The sequence below is a fragment of the Marmota flaviventris genome, chromosome X (assembly GCF_047511675.1).
Source record: "Marmota flaviventris isolate mMarFla1 chromosome X, mMarFla1.hap1, whole genome shotgun sequence".
Classification (NCBI taxonomy): Eukaryota; Metazoa; Chordata; class Mammalia; order Rodentia; family Sciuridae; genus Marmota; species Marmota flaviventris.
The window spans coordinates 130,707,809-130,722,956 of NC_092518.1; the positions used below are offsets into that span (position 1 = coordinate 130,707,809).

The 15,148-nt window shown below is 38.9% G+C and overlaps 1 protein-coding gene across 5 annotated transcripts in view; it reads left to right on the forward strand.

Annotated features, from left to right (window-relative positions):
* Positions 1-15,148, forward strand: part of Mtm1 (myotubularin 1) — a 98,705-nt gene that overhangs the window by 43,613 nt on the left and 39,944 nt on the right. For 4 of the 5 annotated variants that reach the window (XM_027954506.2, XM_071606340.1, XM_071606343.1 and 1 more), the window contains one exon: positions 2,809-2,910. The exons of the other annotated variant lie outside the window; for it this stretch is intronic. In XM_027954506.2, the coding sequence (XP_027810307.1) occupies positions 2,809-2,910 (102 nt within the window). The remainder of the gene's footprint in view (positions 1-2,808; positions 2,911-15,148) is intronic. 5 annotated transcript variants of the gene reach the window in all.

Genomic DNA, 15,148 nt, shown 5'->3' on the forward strand with positions numbered 1-15,148 from the left:
TGAAGACTTTGGAGTGACTAATTTTAGGAGGAATTTTAAAAAATTCTATTTGCTGCCTTATCAATAGGAAAACTTACTTAAATATGAATTTCCCCAAATTAATAAAACAAAAGCACATTCTTACCCTTTGTTTATTATAAGAACAAAAGGCTTAGTAACACTCATTAGGCATAATTCTCAAATCTTACATATGTACAGATAAATATATGTATATTTTATAAAATATAAAAATTTATTTTTACATTTACTTATACAAATATATATGTATACACACACATACACACACAAACATACACACATATGTATACAATGTTATAGCATAGGTTTTTAGCTAAATTATCTCCCAGATGCACCAAAGTTGCAAGAGTTATACCTCATATTGTCAGTAACAGACCTTATGTTGTTACAGAGAAATCTGCTGCAGTGGTATCAAGACTCACTCATAGGTTCTCTTGCACTTGCACTCAGTAACCATAGTACAACTGTATTTGTCTTCCAAAGCAAGTCTAACAACCCCTACACATTTAGCTATCCCAACTATGCATGTAAGGGTTTATACTTGCCAATAGCAATGTTCACATGGTGAACATAAGTCCTAGGAGACCTTGTCCAGTACCAGGGGAGAAGGTAGCTCTGCATATACGAATTTTTGCCCTGCAAGACTCATGGTAGCCCCTGCTCAAGATTTGGAATCTTTTTTTAGAAAATAGAGCAAAACCATACTATTACAGAGCCTTCTCTGTCTTTCTCTTCCTCATTCTCATTTACTTGACTCAAAGACAACAGTGATATGTGTTGTTTCTTTGGAAATGCTTTCTAGAAATTGGCACCTCATTAAATCAATCATATCAACATAAGACCCAGTTTATAAATAGATTGAAGGTCTGACTGGGAGATCTTTACCAGTTGCCCTGATGAGTCAAACTCTGAGGAGGCCAGGTAGAACTTAGCAGTTAGTGTATGCTCCTATTTCTGTTACAGATTTGGTGATCTACTGCCTGTGAGTCATTTGCCTTTTCCACTTCAATTTTCTTGTTGGCAAGAAAGTGTCTTTAATTGCATCTGAATCAGATGGCAAAAAGAAGTTGCTTGAATCAGTTGTGCTTTGGCACATGAAAAGTACTTGTTTAAATCCCTGAGAGAACAGAATAAATATTTAAGTTAGAGATAGTTATCATTGACCCATGGCTATTAGGAAGAAAGTTCCTCACAGGTCCTTGAGCCCAGAGTTTGCAAGTCTCCATTGCTGTACCTTTTAGCATATCTCATCCCATTGAAATGATTTTTCCCTTCAGATGATTATTGCTTTGTGTCATGAACTGACAATAACATCCCAGTGTATTGGGGACGTGATTTAAATTGGTTGTTGGATTTTATTCAGTTACATGCTGTTAAAAATGAAAGTAAAGGCTGGGATATGGCTCAGTTGTAGACCACTTGCCTTGCATGTGCAAGGCCGTAGGTTCCATCCCAAGAATGATAGAAAGGAGGAAAAAAAAACACAGAATCCTGGATCTGGTAAGGCCCAGTAGATGTTATTGTATAGAGAGTGATGGATCTCAGGGTATTCATTAGAGATCTGAGAGTCTCATTCATACTTCCTTTACCCTTTGGGATATCTTCTAGATGATGAAGCCTTTTCTGGTCCTTCAGACTGACGACTTATGAATCTTTAAGAGTACCTGGGGATAACTAACAAAAAATCACTCTGAACAGTATAAAGTTTGTGATGCCCAATAGGGCAGGGATTGGGGCTGACTCACTCCTGAGGTAGCTGCAGGGCGTAGCACAGTGCTTATTTTTCTGAAATGACAGTTCAGAGTTTATTGCACAGTATAATGTTTTCAGTGCTTAGCTACCACTCAGTCACAGCACCATGACTGCTTGTTAAGCTTTTTTTTCTTGTTTGTTTTTCTTAGTACTAGGGATTAAACCCAGGGCCTTATGTATCTAGGTAAGTGCTCTACCACTGAGCCTTATCCCCAACACCATGATTGATTGTTTTAAAGAGACAACCTTAAAACAATTCAGCCTTGACAATAAGAGTATTATATTTTTATACATAATACAAATTGAAATTTAAAGTAGCTCATTTCATTTGGATTCAAAAAAGGTTTTCCTGCCTGTTAAAAAGATGTGTATTAGAAGATATTTTAATTATTTTCATTGGTGCATTATAATTATACATGATAGTGGGAAGCTACCTTTAAAATCTGGTTATCATCATTAATTTCTGAAAGTAAAGTTATTACTAATATGAGATACTTTAGTGTGGTTATATAGAAACTGTATGAAAGCAGTATTGGATAGTAAAATTATATTACTCCATTACTTGTATGAGAGCTTAAAATGCCAATCATTTAGGGAGAGAGCTTCTGTATTTTAATGACATGTTTAACAATGTTGAGATTATCTTTGATAGCAGGTACTCTTTTGAAAATTTGTATGAATAGAATGTCGTTTGATAATTTAAAAATCTCTTAGAAACCAGTAAATGTAGACATGGCAGAAGATGTGTAGGGGTTGTTTTCCTTCTTTTAATCAAATGATGCTTAGCTCTGTCTTCTTGTTACTGCTTGTTCCTTTTCTTGTCTTTACTTTCATGTCTATAATAGAATATTTTCAGGTGTTCTTAAATGAGTTATTTCAAAATACCACATAAAGTAAAGTAATTTTTTACTAGTGTAGATTCATTGTCATTTTAGGTAAGTGACTCTTCTAATCCCTTAATTGAATGAAAGATTTTTTGCTAATTCATGTGACTTTATTGGTAGACTGAAATGTCAAATTTCTCCTTTGCCCCCCTAGGATATGAGAAACCTGAGGTTTGCTTTGAAACAGGAAGGCCACAGCAGAAGAGATATGTTTGAGATCCTCACAAGATTCGCCTTTCCTCTGGCCCACAGTCTGGTAAATTCTAGGGCTCTCCTAAGCATCAGAAGGTTCTCAGGCTTTCTCTGTGTAAACTGCCTGCGGGCTGGGATTCTCTTTTACTCACTCACTGCCTTGTGTTTCCTGGTGTGATTTGTATGTGGGGGTGTTTTATTAAATATGATTTAATCACTCCCAGGAGGACTAAGTCTCTCTCCTGCTAGTCTGCAAGATGGATTGACCCAGGTGACTGAACCTCAGTGCCAGGAGGCCAATGAGAGCCCTTCCTGAGCACAGGAGCTTTACCCAGGATGCCTTGTGCTCTCCAGCCCTGACTATGCCCTTTTAAATGTAGGGAATAGAGGATGGGGTGGCTCTGTGTATCACTATGAGGTCTGCTCTTAGAGTTCATTGTTCCTCACTTTGGTGCTAATGGAGAATGCTTGTCGGGCTTTTGTGGCTCCTCTTATAAATGGGAACATATCCTCTGATCCCAAATGCCATTTAGGCAAATGTACTTTTAAAATACAAATGTGTTATATAGGTACTACATCCAGCACCTGAATAAGCAGGCAGGTTTATTTTGTAAAATAATGACATTTCAAATGTCATTTCATAACATTTAATATATATTTGCAGGATGGATTTATTACACATTTAATTAGTTATAATCTATGACTTAGTCCAAAAGGAAATGCAGTGTGTTAGTCAGCTTTTCATCACTGTGACCAAAATGCCTGACATGAACAACTTAAAGAAAGATTTATTTTAGTTCATGTTTTAGTGGTTCTAGTCCATGGTTGGCTAGCTCCTGTGCTGTGAACCTTGATTAAAACTGAACATTGTGGTGGAAGAGTGTGGTAAAGGAAAGCTTCTCAGCTAATGACAGCCAGGAAGCAGAGAGGAAGGGACCAGGGACAAGATATAGTTCCCTAGAACATTCCCCCAAGGCCCCACTTTTTCAGCTAGGTCCCACCTCCTACAGCTTCTACCACTTTCGATCAAATTATCCTTCCACTGATGAAGTCAGAGGCCTCATGATCCAGTCACTTTCTAAAAGTCCCACCTCTGAACATGGTTGTGCTGGGGACCAGGCCTTCAATACCTGAGCCTTTGGAGGTCATTCTAGATTCAATTTATAACAGAAATCCAGTGTTATGTCTACCTAAAACATTTCCTACTTCTTTACCAAACAATCCAGGAACACTTGCGTTGACCATGTGACTGGGCTAAACCTTTCCATGAGTCTTGTCCTCAGTTCTTCATTATATTGTGTCTCAGTCTTGGCTTCCTTTTTTCTGTCATGCCTTGCTTGCATCTTCTTATCCCCCTCCTCCTCTGGTTGATGCTAAGCACACTTGGAGGTGAATACCTGCTAAGTAGAGGGCAAGGACATAATTCTTCAAAAAATATTTTAAGTAGAGGATATATTACACCTATATTTTAAGTAGAGGATAATTACACTGCAGACTAAACTGAAGGTGATGAGAGAGATCATGTAGAAGAGCTGTTTTGTGTTCTAGCTTTGCTTCCTATAACTCTTTAGCTGTCTTTTAATATGTTTGGGGATTTTTTTTTCTTTCTTCCAGAAATATTTTAATAAAAATTGGCCATTTCCAAGAAACACCCACTGCATGCCCATCAATAAAAGAGAACCATAACAAAATAGAAAATTTACCATATGGCTATGATTTAAAGAAAAAAAAATTGCAGGCACTAAACACATCAGTAAAGTCCAATATTAAAGTTGCATTCCTTCTTATGGGCTATGATTAAGAATCTGATTAGATATCAAAATAAAACTTAATACAAATGCTTAACTATTTAGGTCAAACGACCTCTACAAAAGTATCTGTCCTCCAAGGTATTCCAGTTTGAGACTTAGTTTTAGAATAAGGCATAACAAATATTTTTGTTTTAAGTTTTTATTATTGTATTTCTTGCAATAAATGTCAGAGGTTTATCAAATCTAATGAGATAAGGTTTCTTTTTCCCTGACTTTCACCTGCAGTTGTTCCAATCACAGGAAGTTCATGTGTGGTGGAGAGGAGGAACCATTCACGAAGGCTGTAGAGTTTAGAAGGATATGAAGTACTCACCATGAGTCTCATGTTGATTGTAGATGAAAATGTAATGCTTGAAAACAGATTCACTGATAGCATTATCGCTGAATCCATTTTAAGCCTTCTCTAAGTTTCTGATTTAACATGATTTAAAATATTTCTATATGAAACATTTCTAACTTTATTAGGATATAATGGTTTATGTGAACACATCTTCTAAATTATTTTGAAAGTGAGAATGAGATTTATGAAAGTTCAGTTAGGAAATAGGTTCTGTATTGGTTTATGTATACCTGGCTCTACATTATCAGAAATTTCAGGACTGGCTTACATAGCAGGTTTGGCACTGAGACCTTATTCCACCTTCCATGAAATCATGCATCATCAGCAGTTCCCTTTATCTGGCATGTTCTCTATCTTTTCCCCTTAAAAAAAGTCAACTATTAGGCTAGCTTTTTCTTTAAACTACTATCTCATCTCTCACTTTAGTGACAAAATTCTGAGAAGAATATTCTAGCCTGTCCTCATCACCAGTATCCATCTGTATTGCTGATACCTTCTTAAAGCTCAAAACCTCTTACTGGCTATATCTAGTGGCTCATTTCCATCCTAATTGTCTGCCATCTCTCCTTAGCATTCAACAAATTTGAATACTCTCCTGAACATCTTGGCTTCTGTGTTCCCACACCATCTTAAATATTTTTCATAGAGTCTACTGCCTGTGCCTTCTCCTTAAATGTAAACATCTTGTCAGTGTTCCACTCTCAGCCCTCTTCTTGAGTTACCCACTTGCACCTCAAAGACTTCATTTACTCCTATGATTTAAGCTGTCACTGCTGTGTAGATGACTTCTAAATCTTGCCCTGTTAGAGTCCTTGAGTGAGTGTAACTAGTGTAACCTTCAAACATCTTCCTTAGAGCCAGGTGCAGTGGTGCAAGCCTGTAATCCCAGCTGCTCTGGAGGCTGAGGCAGGAGGATCATGAGTTCAAAGCTAGCCTTAGCAATGGCTAAGCAAGTCAGTGAGACCCTGTCTCTAAATAAAATACAAAATTGCGCTGGGGATGTGGCTCAGTGGTTGAGTGGCCTCCGTAGCCCCCGCCCCCAAATAAAAAGGGCTGGGGTTGTGGCTCAGTGATGGAGCACTTGCCTAGCACATGTGAGACACAGGGTTCGATCCTAAGTACCACATAAAAAATAAAGTTAAAAAATTTTAAAAATATTCCTTAGGAAGTCCATATGAATTGTAAGCTCCTTGGTGCCCTAACCTCTTTGCAGTTCAGGAAGCCTGCTCTTTGTCCTCTTAAGTCCTGCAAGTTCAAGAATCCTTAATTGCTCAAGTTCCATAATCTGAAGTCACTTATTTTCATTCTTGCTCTGCATCATGTCCCATAGGCACATCAATTCCAACTCCTATAGATTCTGCTCATTAATAATTCAACTGTTTCTTCCCATTTCTCCTTGGGCTTCCTAATATAGCAATGCTCTCCACCTGGTTTCCCTTTTTTCTGTTTGTTTTGTTTTGAATTTAAACAATCATGTCTCTGTGTCCCTACCTCCCCAGCCCACTACCTCCAAAAACTCAGTGATCTCTTCATACCTTGTATCCTACACTACAGCCATGCAGGACTGCCCTATGGTCCTTGGGCACACACAGTGCTTTCCAAGTTTGGATTTTGCTATTACCTTTACCTGTATCCCCCTTGTCTCTTAAATGCCCATTCTCCACACACTAGTTTTTCAATATGTTGCTCAGTCCAGGGTCCTTTCCCTTGCCATGTGTGTACCCTCTTGGTGGGTTCATCTTAACCTCTCACATTTTAGAGTTTGCAGGTCCTTCTGTTGGAACACTTACCTCAGTTTGCTTTATGTAATAATTATGTTGTAATTGCTGTCACTAACAGCCACTATACTGTGAGCTTATCAAGTCAGGGATCACCTTTTATCTGTCTTTCCACCCGTAGCATAATGACTTCTGTATGGGAAGAATGTTTGCTATTGTTTTTGGTGTTTTTGTTTGCAGTGCTGAGGATAGAATCCCAGAGCTTCAGACCCACTAAGCAGGTGATATATCACTGAGCCACACGTAGCCACTGCATGGGAATTTTATAATGATGGCTTTTTAATTACTCATATTGAGTAGAATATGATGGAAAATCTTCATATGGAAACCAATAGGATGATGACAGTTTCTGAGTATTGTGGATCTAGTACCAGAGCTTGGGATTCTGTGTTGCTGTTACTGCAGTCCTCCACAGAGGGCTTGCTTTCTCCAGGCTGTGGCACTTGGCTATATTTTTCATATCTATGCTGAGAATCCCTGTCTCTTCCTTTAGGATGTCAATAAAGTAATGAACTAAAGAAAAGGAGTGACCCAATTTGCTCATACAGAGTTTTGGAAATTGCATTCTCTTAAGTTTTAACCACTAAAATTCATGCTTAAAAAATGTTTAAGTCAGTCACCAAAACAATACAAGATGCAGATCTAAACAGATTGGTATTGACACTGTTTTGGGAATGCCAGTCCCTGCTAAGTGAGTCAACAGGTGCAACTGTTTCAGAAATGGATTTCCATTTTGGAATTCTGTGTTGAGCTGTGTCAGGAAGCGGTGAGGGCATTTGAGAAAGTAGTACAGGACAAATGATACCTAGTTCCATTTGGGGATGTGAGGTATAGGGAAAGTGATATGACAAATACACATGGCCTAATGTAGGATACTCTGCATGCAGTTGTGTGGGAGAAATGCAGAGGAAGTTCATTGGGGGCTCACAGGAAGGAGACTGGAAAAACCTGCATGGGATTGATAGTTGTTAATGTGGGGCCTTGAAGGATGGATATAATTTCCAGTGGGCAGGGGAGGTGGAGGAAGTGGAATTTCCAATAGAGACAAGAGCTGATTCTCCACACAGTGGAGGGAAAGCTCACAGCATTGCAAGGGGTTTAAGAAGGTAAACTCATGGCTTTTGGCTGCAGTGGGAGGTTTGGAGTCACCTGATGGAAGGCTATGTGAGGGTGGGGAGCTTGTGTCTCAGGAAGTAATGGAGACTTACTGAAGGTTCAGAAATAATGATACTGTTGAAGACAACATTATGTAGAACCCGTGGGAAGGGAGAGCCAAGGAAGCTGGGGAGATGCCTGAGAGATCCAAATGAGAGGGCTGCAGGGCCTGAACCAGTGTGCAGGTGGAAAGGGGTAGGACAAGGATTTCACAGACTTGGGCAGCAGTTTCATCAGAGAGGTCGGAGAAGAGGGATGAATTTGCCTTGGTCATTGTGTTTGGGGCTTGAGTGGTAGGAAGGATGAGAGGCTGTTGACAGTAGGGAGTTCAGAAAAGGATTTCATTGGGGAAACATATGGAAGGGAGGAGAAATGTTCTTTCATTATCTTTGTATCCCCAGTGCCTCGGCCATGGCCTGCTTTAAGTTTGTTGAACTTTTAGGACTCCAGGAAAGGATCTCAGAGAGGGGACAGAAGCCAAACGGTTTGCAGGGGCTTAAAGGGAGAGTAGGTGGTTGAAATAAAAAGTAGGGGTAGCAGCCATAGCCAAGGAAGAAGTTTTTCTCCCTTAGCATCTGAGAACAGTGAATGACTGTATTTGTGGAAAGGGGGAAAGAAATCTTGCCACTTTTCAAGGCAAGAGAGAAGGGACCCTTTCTCAAACAAGATCCTGGAGAAGGCAGAGGGGGATGGGATTAAACCCCATTTGTAGGGCAGTTTTGGAAAGGAGAAGGGACAATTATTCCTCTGAGACAGGAGGGGAAGAAAAGTTTCCAAACTGCCACAGTGGGGAATGTGAGAGTGTGCCAAAAAGGGATTTCCTGGAAGCATGCTCTAAGCCCGATTGCATTGAACAATACAAAAGTCCCTGCATGAAAAATATCACTACATGAATATTATTGCAACTGTTATACCAGCTGCAGATTATTGCAGTGATTTTCACTGCCATTTGAAGGCAGAAGTAAACTTGCTGTTGTATCCATGAAATGGTGTCTGGAGGCCAAGAGAGCTGGGCTCCAAACCCAGCCGTGGGATGAATGGATTGTGAGTGGGCTTTCTTACTTCAGACCACCCCTTTGGCTCTCTCTGCCTCCTTCCCCATTAGTATTTTCACCACTCAGTGTGTTTGAGTCAGAACTTAAACTCCAAATTGAACTTCAGCTGTTTAACAACACAGAGTCGACCCCAAACCATTAACTTGATTGATGCATGTTTTTTTGATAACATTTTATATTTCAACCAAAGCATTTCTTTTCTTGAATTATCTTTGCTTTGCTTTTCAATCACTAGAAATTTTACTGAATTTTCATAAATGGCATGTAACTCAATATGAGTTTTAGGTAAAAGAAATTTTGAAATCCTGATTTGTGGCATTTTATAAAGGTAGAAACCAAAATTGTGCACACAGGAGCAGGACCTTATGGCACTGCAAAAAAAAGAGAGTTTGTTGAGGTGATGTATTCAGGAGCAAAGTTCTTTCATTGCTTTCATTTATTATAGTTTGCTCATTTTGTACTCAGATGGGACAGAGATAGTATAAATTCTAGATGAGAGTTTGTTAAACCATCCTATTAGTGACCCATAAAATCAGTGTCCTAGAGCCAGGTGTGGCAGAATACACCTGTAATCCCAGCGACGCCTACCTATAATACTAGTGACTCAGGAGGCTGAGACAGGAGAATTACAAGTTCAAGGCCAGCCTCAGCAGCTTAATGAAGCCATAAGAAACTTAGTGAGACCCTGTCTCAAAATTAAAAAAAAAAATGAATAGAGCTGGGGATGTGGCTCAGTGGTAAAGCACCTATGGGTTCAACTGCCAGCATCAAAAAAAAAAAAAAAATTAAAAAAAACCATCAGTGTCCTAGATTGCAACCAGAACTTTTAAAATGAATATAATAGAAACTATAAAGAGCATAACCTAATATGGGTAAGTATGGTTTCATGAAACATTTCTTTCAGGTGTGTGTGTGCGTGTATATGTATATGTGTGTGTGTGTGTGTATATATTCATAGTGTTAAAGAGCATTGCTTACTGTTAATCATAGTCAAGAAAGTTTGAAAAACACTATTTCAGATAATGGTAAAATAACACTAATTTTAAGTTAACATCAGCATTAATAAGCTCAAATCTATCTTCACAGCTCTAGGCATACATGGATTTTCTTGAATTTGAAGTGAAGATTGTGTTTGTGAATAAACACATGGGATGCACACTCACATACAGGAAGTCTAGAGCTAGAAGAATGAAGCCCAAGACCCAGTTCCAGTTTTATAGCAGCCACTGCCTGGGAGACTCCTGAAGGGACTTGTTTGGGAGCCCTTCCAGTTTGTGGTTACTAGTGTGGACCACGGAGTCCAATGGCCCATGTGTGAATCCAATTCATTCACGTCCCTGCTTGCAACCTTGGAAGTCCCATAATATTTATGTACTTCAGTGTTCTCATCTGTAATGGGGATAATAACAGTCCCTATTCCATAGGGTTTTTGTAAGGATTAAATGTAAAGTGCTTATGACACTACCTGCTATGTGATAAGTGCTCAATAAATGTCAGCTGTTCTGTTATTAGCACACCATTTTCCCAGCAGGTATAAGGAATAAGGATGATTACCTCAATACACTTTCCCCCAAGACTATTAATATAGTAATTGTAATAATATGTGGAACACTTTAAGCCCTTCAAAGGAAAGATGCTACATAAAGATTAGTAGTATTATAAATAAACCACAGGTTGTACTTTGAGAAAGTATTGGTTGAAATTCTTCAATTTCACAGTATTAAGTCCAGAAAGCAACTGAATTAGAAATGGGAAATGTGGGAAGCAGAGCTATATAATGGACAAAATTCTTCACAAATAATTTTCCCTTTTCTCCTTCCATATTTGACTATTCAGGCTTAGTGCTTTCAGGGGAACATGATTTGGTCAAGTTTGTGTTTATGCATTTTGCCTTTTTCTGTGACATTCTGGATTGAGTTCCTTAGTGTTGTAGTATTTCCTGCTCATTATCTTCTATGAGGTGATTATAGTCATGAAGGTGGTGTTTTTGTTTTTGTTTTGGAGGGTGGTACATTTAACCTTTACATGAGGGACCTTGTTCTTGCTGACTTGAATTTCAGGAGAGAAGCAACTGGGTTGCAAGGCCTTTGCTGTGCCTTGTTCTTGCTGACTTGAATTTCAGGAGAGAAGCAACTGGGTTGCAAGGCCTTTGCTGTGCCAAGTAGTCCTCCAGGGACTGATGGTTTTGCACTGTGTCCCACATCCAAAGGATGGGAGGGAAGTCTTCCACACCTCCGGTGTCTTTGTTGCTTTGCTGAGAAATGGGAAAAATACTGAAGATTGCACTAGCATTTTAAATGAGGCTGAAGGGCTGGAGTTGTGGCTCAGTGGTAGAGCATTTGCCTAGCATAGTGTGAGGCACTGGGTTTGATCCTCAGCACCACATATAAATAAGTAAATAAAATACTGGAAAAAATCTTTAAACAATAAATGAGGCTGAAATTGAGTGGACCATTACTTTTGGGGCTTATTACCAAATAAATAGGTAAACGGAGAATAACTCATTTTCACATGGGGATTGAAATGAGAAGTACCTGCACACACTTCCTTCTTTCCACCCAGATGAGGCCTTAGGACTAAAGCATGTCTTAGTTGTCTGCTTTCTTTTGGGTCAGGACTTTTTTCTTAAATAAGCAGTGAACTTGGCTAATTGAAGAACTAATCATGCTTTTGAATGTCTTCCCTTCCTGCCTCCTTCAAGGCTGGGCCCTCCATTCTCTGGCCTCTGCCATGTCCCTCTAAGCCTTTGAACATGATTGGTTCTTCTCCTCACTGCCTGTCTCATGGAGCTCTTGTCTCATTTGTCCACAGAAGCATCAGGTCCCTGCCCACCTTCACCCCCACAGAATCCACTCCATAACACATTGGAACCAGATCTCTAGCGCTCCTGCTCCAGGGGAACTATTCTGAATGTCAATTCATACCTTGAAAGTTATAAAACTTTTAGTCCCTTTGTTTTACCCTCTTCAACTGTGCAGTTATTTGACTCTTACCACTCCTTCCTCTCAAAGTTATATCATTTTAATGTTGAGTAGACATCAAAGAACATTTACAAAACATGTAAAATATGAAGAATACTGATTAAAGGAACATCCTTTGACCCCTGTGATGCATGCCGGGTAATTTCTTCTGGTTTTATCTTCTACTACAACTCTAACTGATCTATTGAGTTTTTCATTCCACTATTAAGTCTTTATTTATTTATTTATTTATTTATTTTTCTTACATACATGACAATCCACTATTATGTTTTTATGTTATAAAAGTTGTTTTTGATTCTCTTAGATCTGTATGTCCATTATTTATAAACTCTTAATCTTGACCCTTTTATTTCTTCAAGCATATTAAACAGAGCTTATGGTAGGCATCTGATCAATATAATACCCAATATCTTTATGGCCTTTTCCTACCAAAAAGTGGTGCTTAGTTTCCTGGTATGTTTTTTGATTATCACCTGGAAACTCCTGTTCCTTGGAACTTTATCTGCAGAATACTTACAGGCTGAAATTGAAGGCAGTTTTACTGAAAGAAGATTGGTGTTTTTCTCTGCCAGACCTCTTGGGGCACCACCAACTTGGGAAGGTTATAAATTAACTCTCCACTTGATGTTTTGGGGTCCATCCAGGTTTTATGATTTGGGCTATAAAGTACTTAAAGGCTGATTTATGGCTATAAATTCCTGGTGGCAGATAGTGGTAGAGATTTGTTTCCTCTCTTCCTCAACCCCCGAAATTCTAGACAGGTAAGTTCTCTTGGAGCCTCAAGGTGGTTATTTCCCCTTCATCCCTTTCCTGAGTAGTAGCACTTAGGAGGCCAGGCTTCTAATTTGACTCCATCTTTGGGGGGCCTGAGACTTCATGTCCTATCTCTAGTACCCCAAGAGGCCATGAAAACCAGTTCTGTGAGTACCCTGAAGGGGAAAGCCAGTATGTTCTCTTGCTCTCTACATTCCTGCTTCTGGGTGTTTACTCCTCCATCACAGATCCATTAGTGCATTAAAAAAAAAAGAAAAAAAAAACTTCTGTTGTATCTAGCACTTCTGAATGTGTTCAGCAGAAGTCTTCAGATACCATTTAGACTATCATATTTCCAGATGCTTCTTCCTCTTTTTTTTTTTTTAAACTTATCTTTCCCTATAGTCTCTGAGACCTTAATCTCATGTTCCTTCTACCTCTCACTTCTTTTTTGGTTCCCCTGCTTCCTTCAAGTTGTGATTTTTTTTTTTTTTAGAAAAATCTGTGCTTCCACTTGCCCCATCTTACCCCCTCAATAGTCCTTCTCACTCTCATGTCTATAAGCATTGCCTTTCTGAACATGGTTTCCAAATCTATAGCTTCATATTTTTCCATAGCTGCTATGTAACTTTAAGTGACACCAAATGCTTGTTTAAAATGACTCTCTCTTATTCCCCCCAAACTACTCATTTGTTGTTTAGTTACTTTTAATGACATCCTTCAGAGTAGCTCAAATGTCATCAATGTCTCCCTAGGCCTGTTTGTCAGGAAGTAAACCTTGGCACAGTCCCAACATGCTTTTCCTCTCTCACTTGTGACACTTAACTGCCTTCCTTTCAACATGATCCATAGTTTTGTCCTCTTTGTCTCTTTCCTTGGAAGCATTTCTAACTCCTTAAAGAGGGTAGCCATGTCTTACTTTTCTTTTTCTCCACTTAATATTTTGTTCATAGTTTGCAGTTGCAGTTAGAGTGCCTGTTCCCAGACAGCCTTGCCAAGGTATTCATTTCCTATTTCTGCTCTAACAACTCACCACAGACTTAGTGGTTCAGTCTCATTTTTCAGTTCTGTAGGTCAGAAATCCAAAATGGGTCTCACTAGTTTAAAATGAAGGTGTTGTCAACAGGGCTGCATTCATTCCAGAGGCTCCAAGGGAGAATCTTCTCCTTTGCCTTTTCCAGCTTCCAGAGGCCACTTGTGTTCCTTGCCCCATCCTCAGAGCCAGCAGTAGTGGGTCTAAGCCTTCTCAACTGAATCACTCTTTGCTTCCATCATCACTTCTTTTCTAACTCTGACTTTTCTGTCTCTGTCTTCCACTTTCAGGACCTTATGATTACATGAGGCACACCCAGCTAATCCAGGGTACTCTCTTCATTTCAATGTAAACTGATAGCAATCTTAATTCCACTTGGAACTTCAATTCTTCTTTGCTATGTGTAGTAACATAACAGGTTCCAGGGATTAGGACCTGGACATCTTTGGGAGGCTGTTATTCTGCCTACTATATCGACTGAATGTTTTTTGTTTGTTTGTTTGTTTGTTTTTGTTGTTTTGTTTTTGTTTTTGTTTTTGTTTTGGTACTGAGATTTAACCCAGGGGTGCTCTGTCACTGAGCCACATCCCTAGCCCTTTTAATTTTTTTTTTTTTTTTTAATTTTGAGCCAGGGTCTCACCAAGTTTCTTATGGCCTCAAAATTGCAACCCCCCTGCATCAGCCTCTCAAATCACTGAGAATATAGGCATGTACCCCATATCTGGCTGATTTCTAATTTTTTTTGATCTTTGACAGTCTAATAGGTGAAAATGTAGATTCATAGTTTTATTTTGTTTTTATCTCATTTGAATAGAATTGAATATCTTTTGGTGTAAACCATTTGTATTTCTATTTCTACATTCTCTGTCTTCTGCCTGTTTTTCTTCAGGGTTTTTGGTATTTTGGGGGGTTAATTTTTCTTGTTAATAAAGATATTCTTTATGATAATAGCTACATTGACTTGTGTGTTGCAAATATTTTTCCATATGGCTTTTGACCATACTCAGTGGTGGTTTTGCTATGAAGAATCTTTGAAATATTTATTTGGTAGAGTTTATTCTGTTAGTGTTGAGGGTCCCAAAGACCACCCAAAGACCAGGTGCATTGAATCACTGGGAAGACTCACAGGATTCAACATACAGTTGAACTCACAGGTAGGGTTTATTACATCAAAAGATGATAGAACAAAACCAGCAAAGGTAAAAAGCACATGTGGCAAAGTCAAGGAGAAATCAGGATTAAGCTTCCAGAATTCCCTTTCAGTGGAGTCATTCAAGATGTACTTAATTCTTCTAGGAACAAGTTGTGGCAACATGTTTGAGATGTTGCCAACTAGGAAATCTTGTCAGAAAGTGTCTGGGGTTTCTCTTGGGGGTTAGTTACATAGGCACCCACT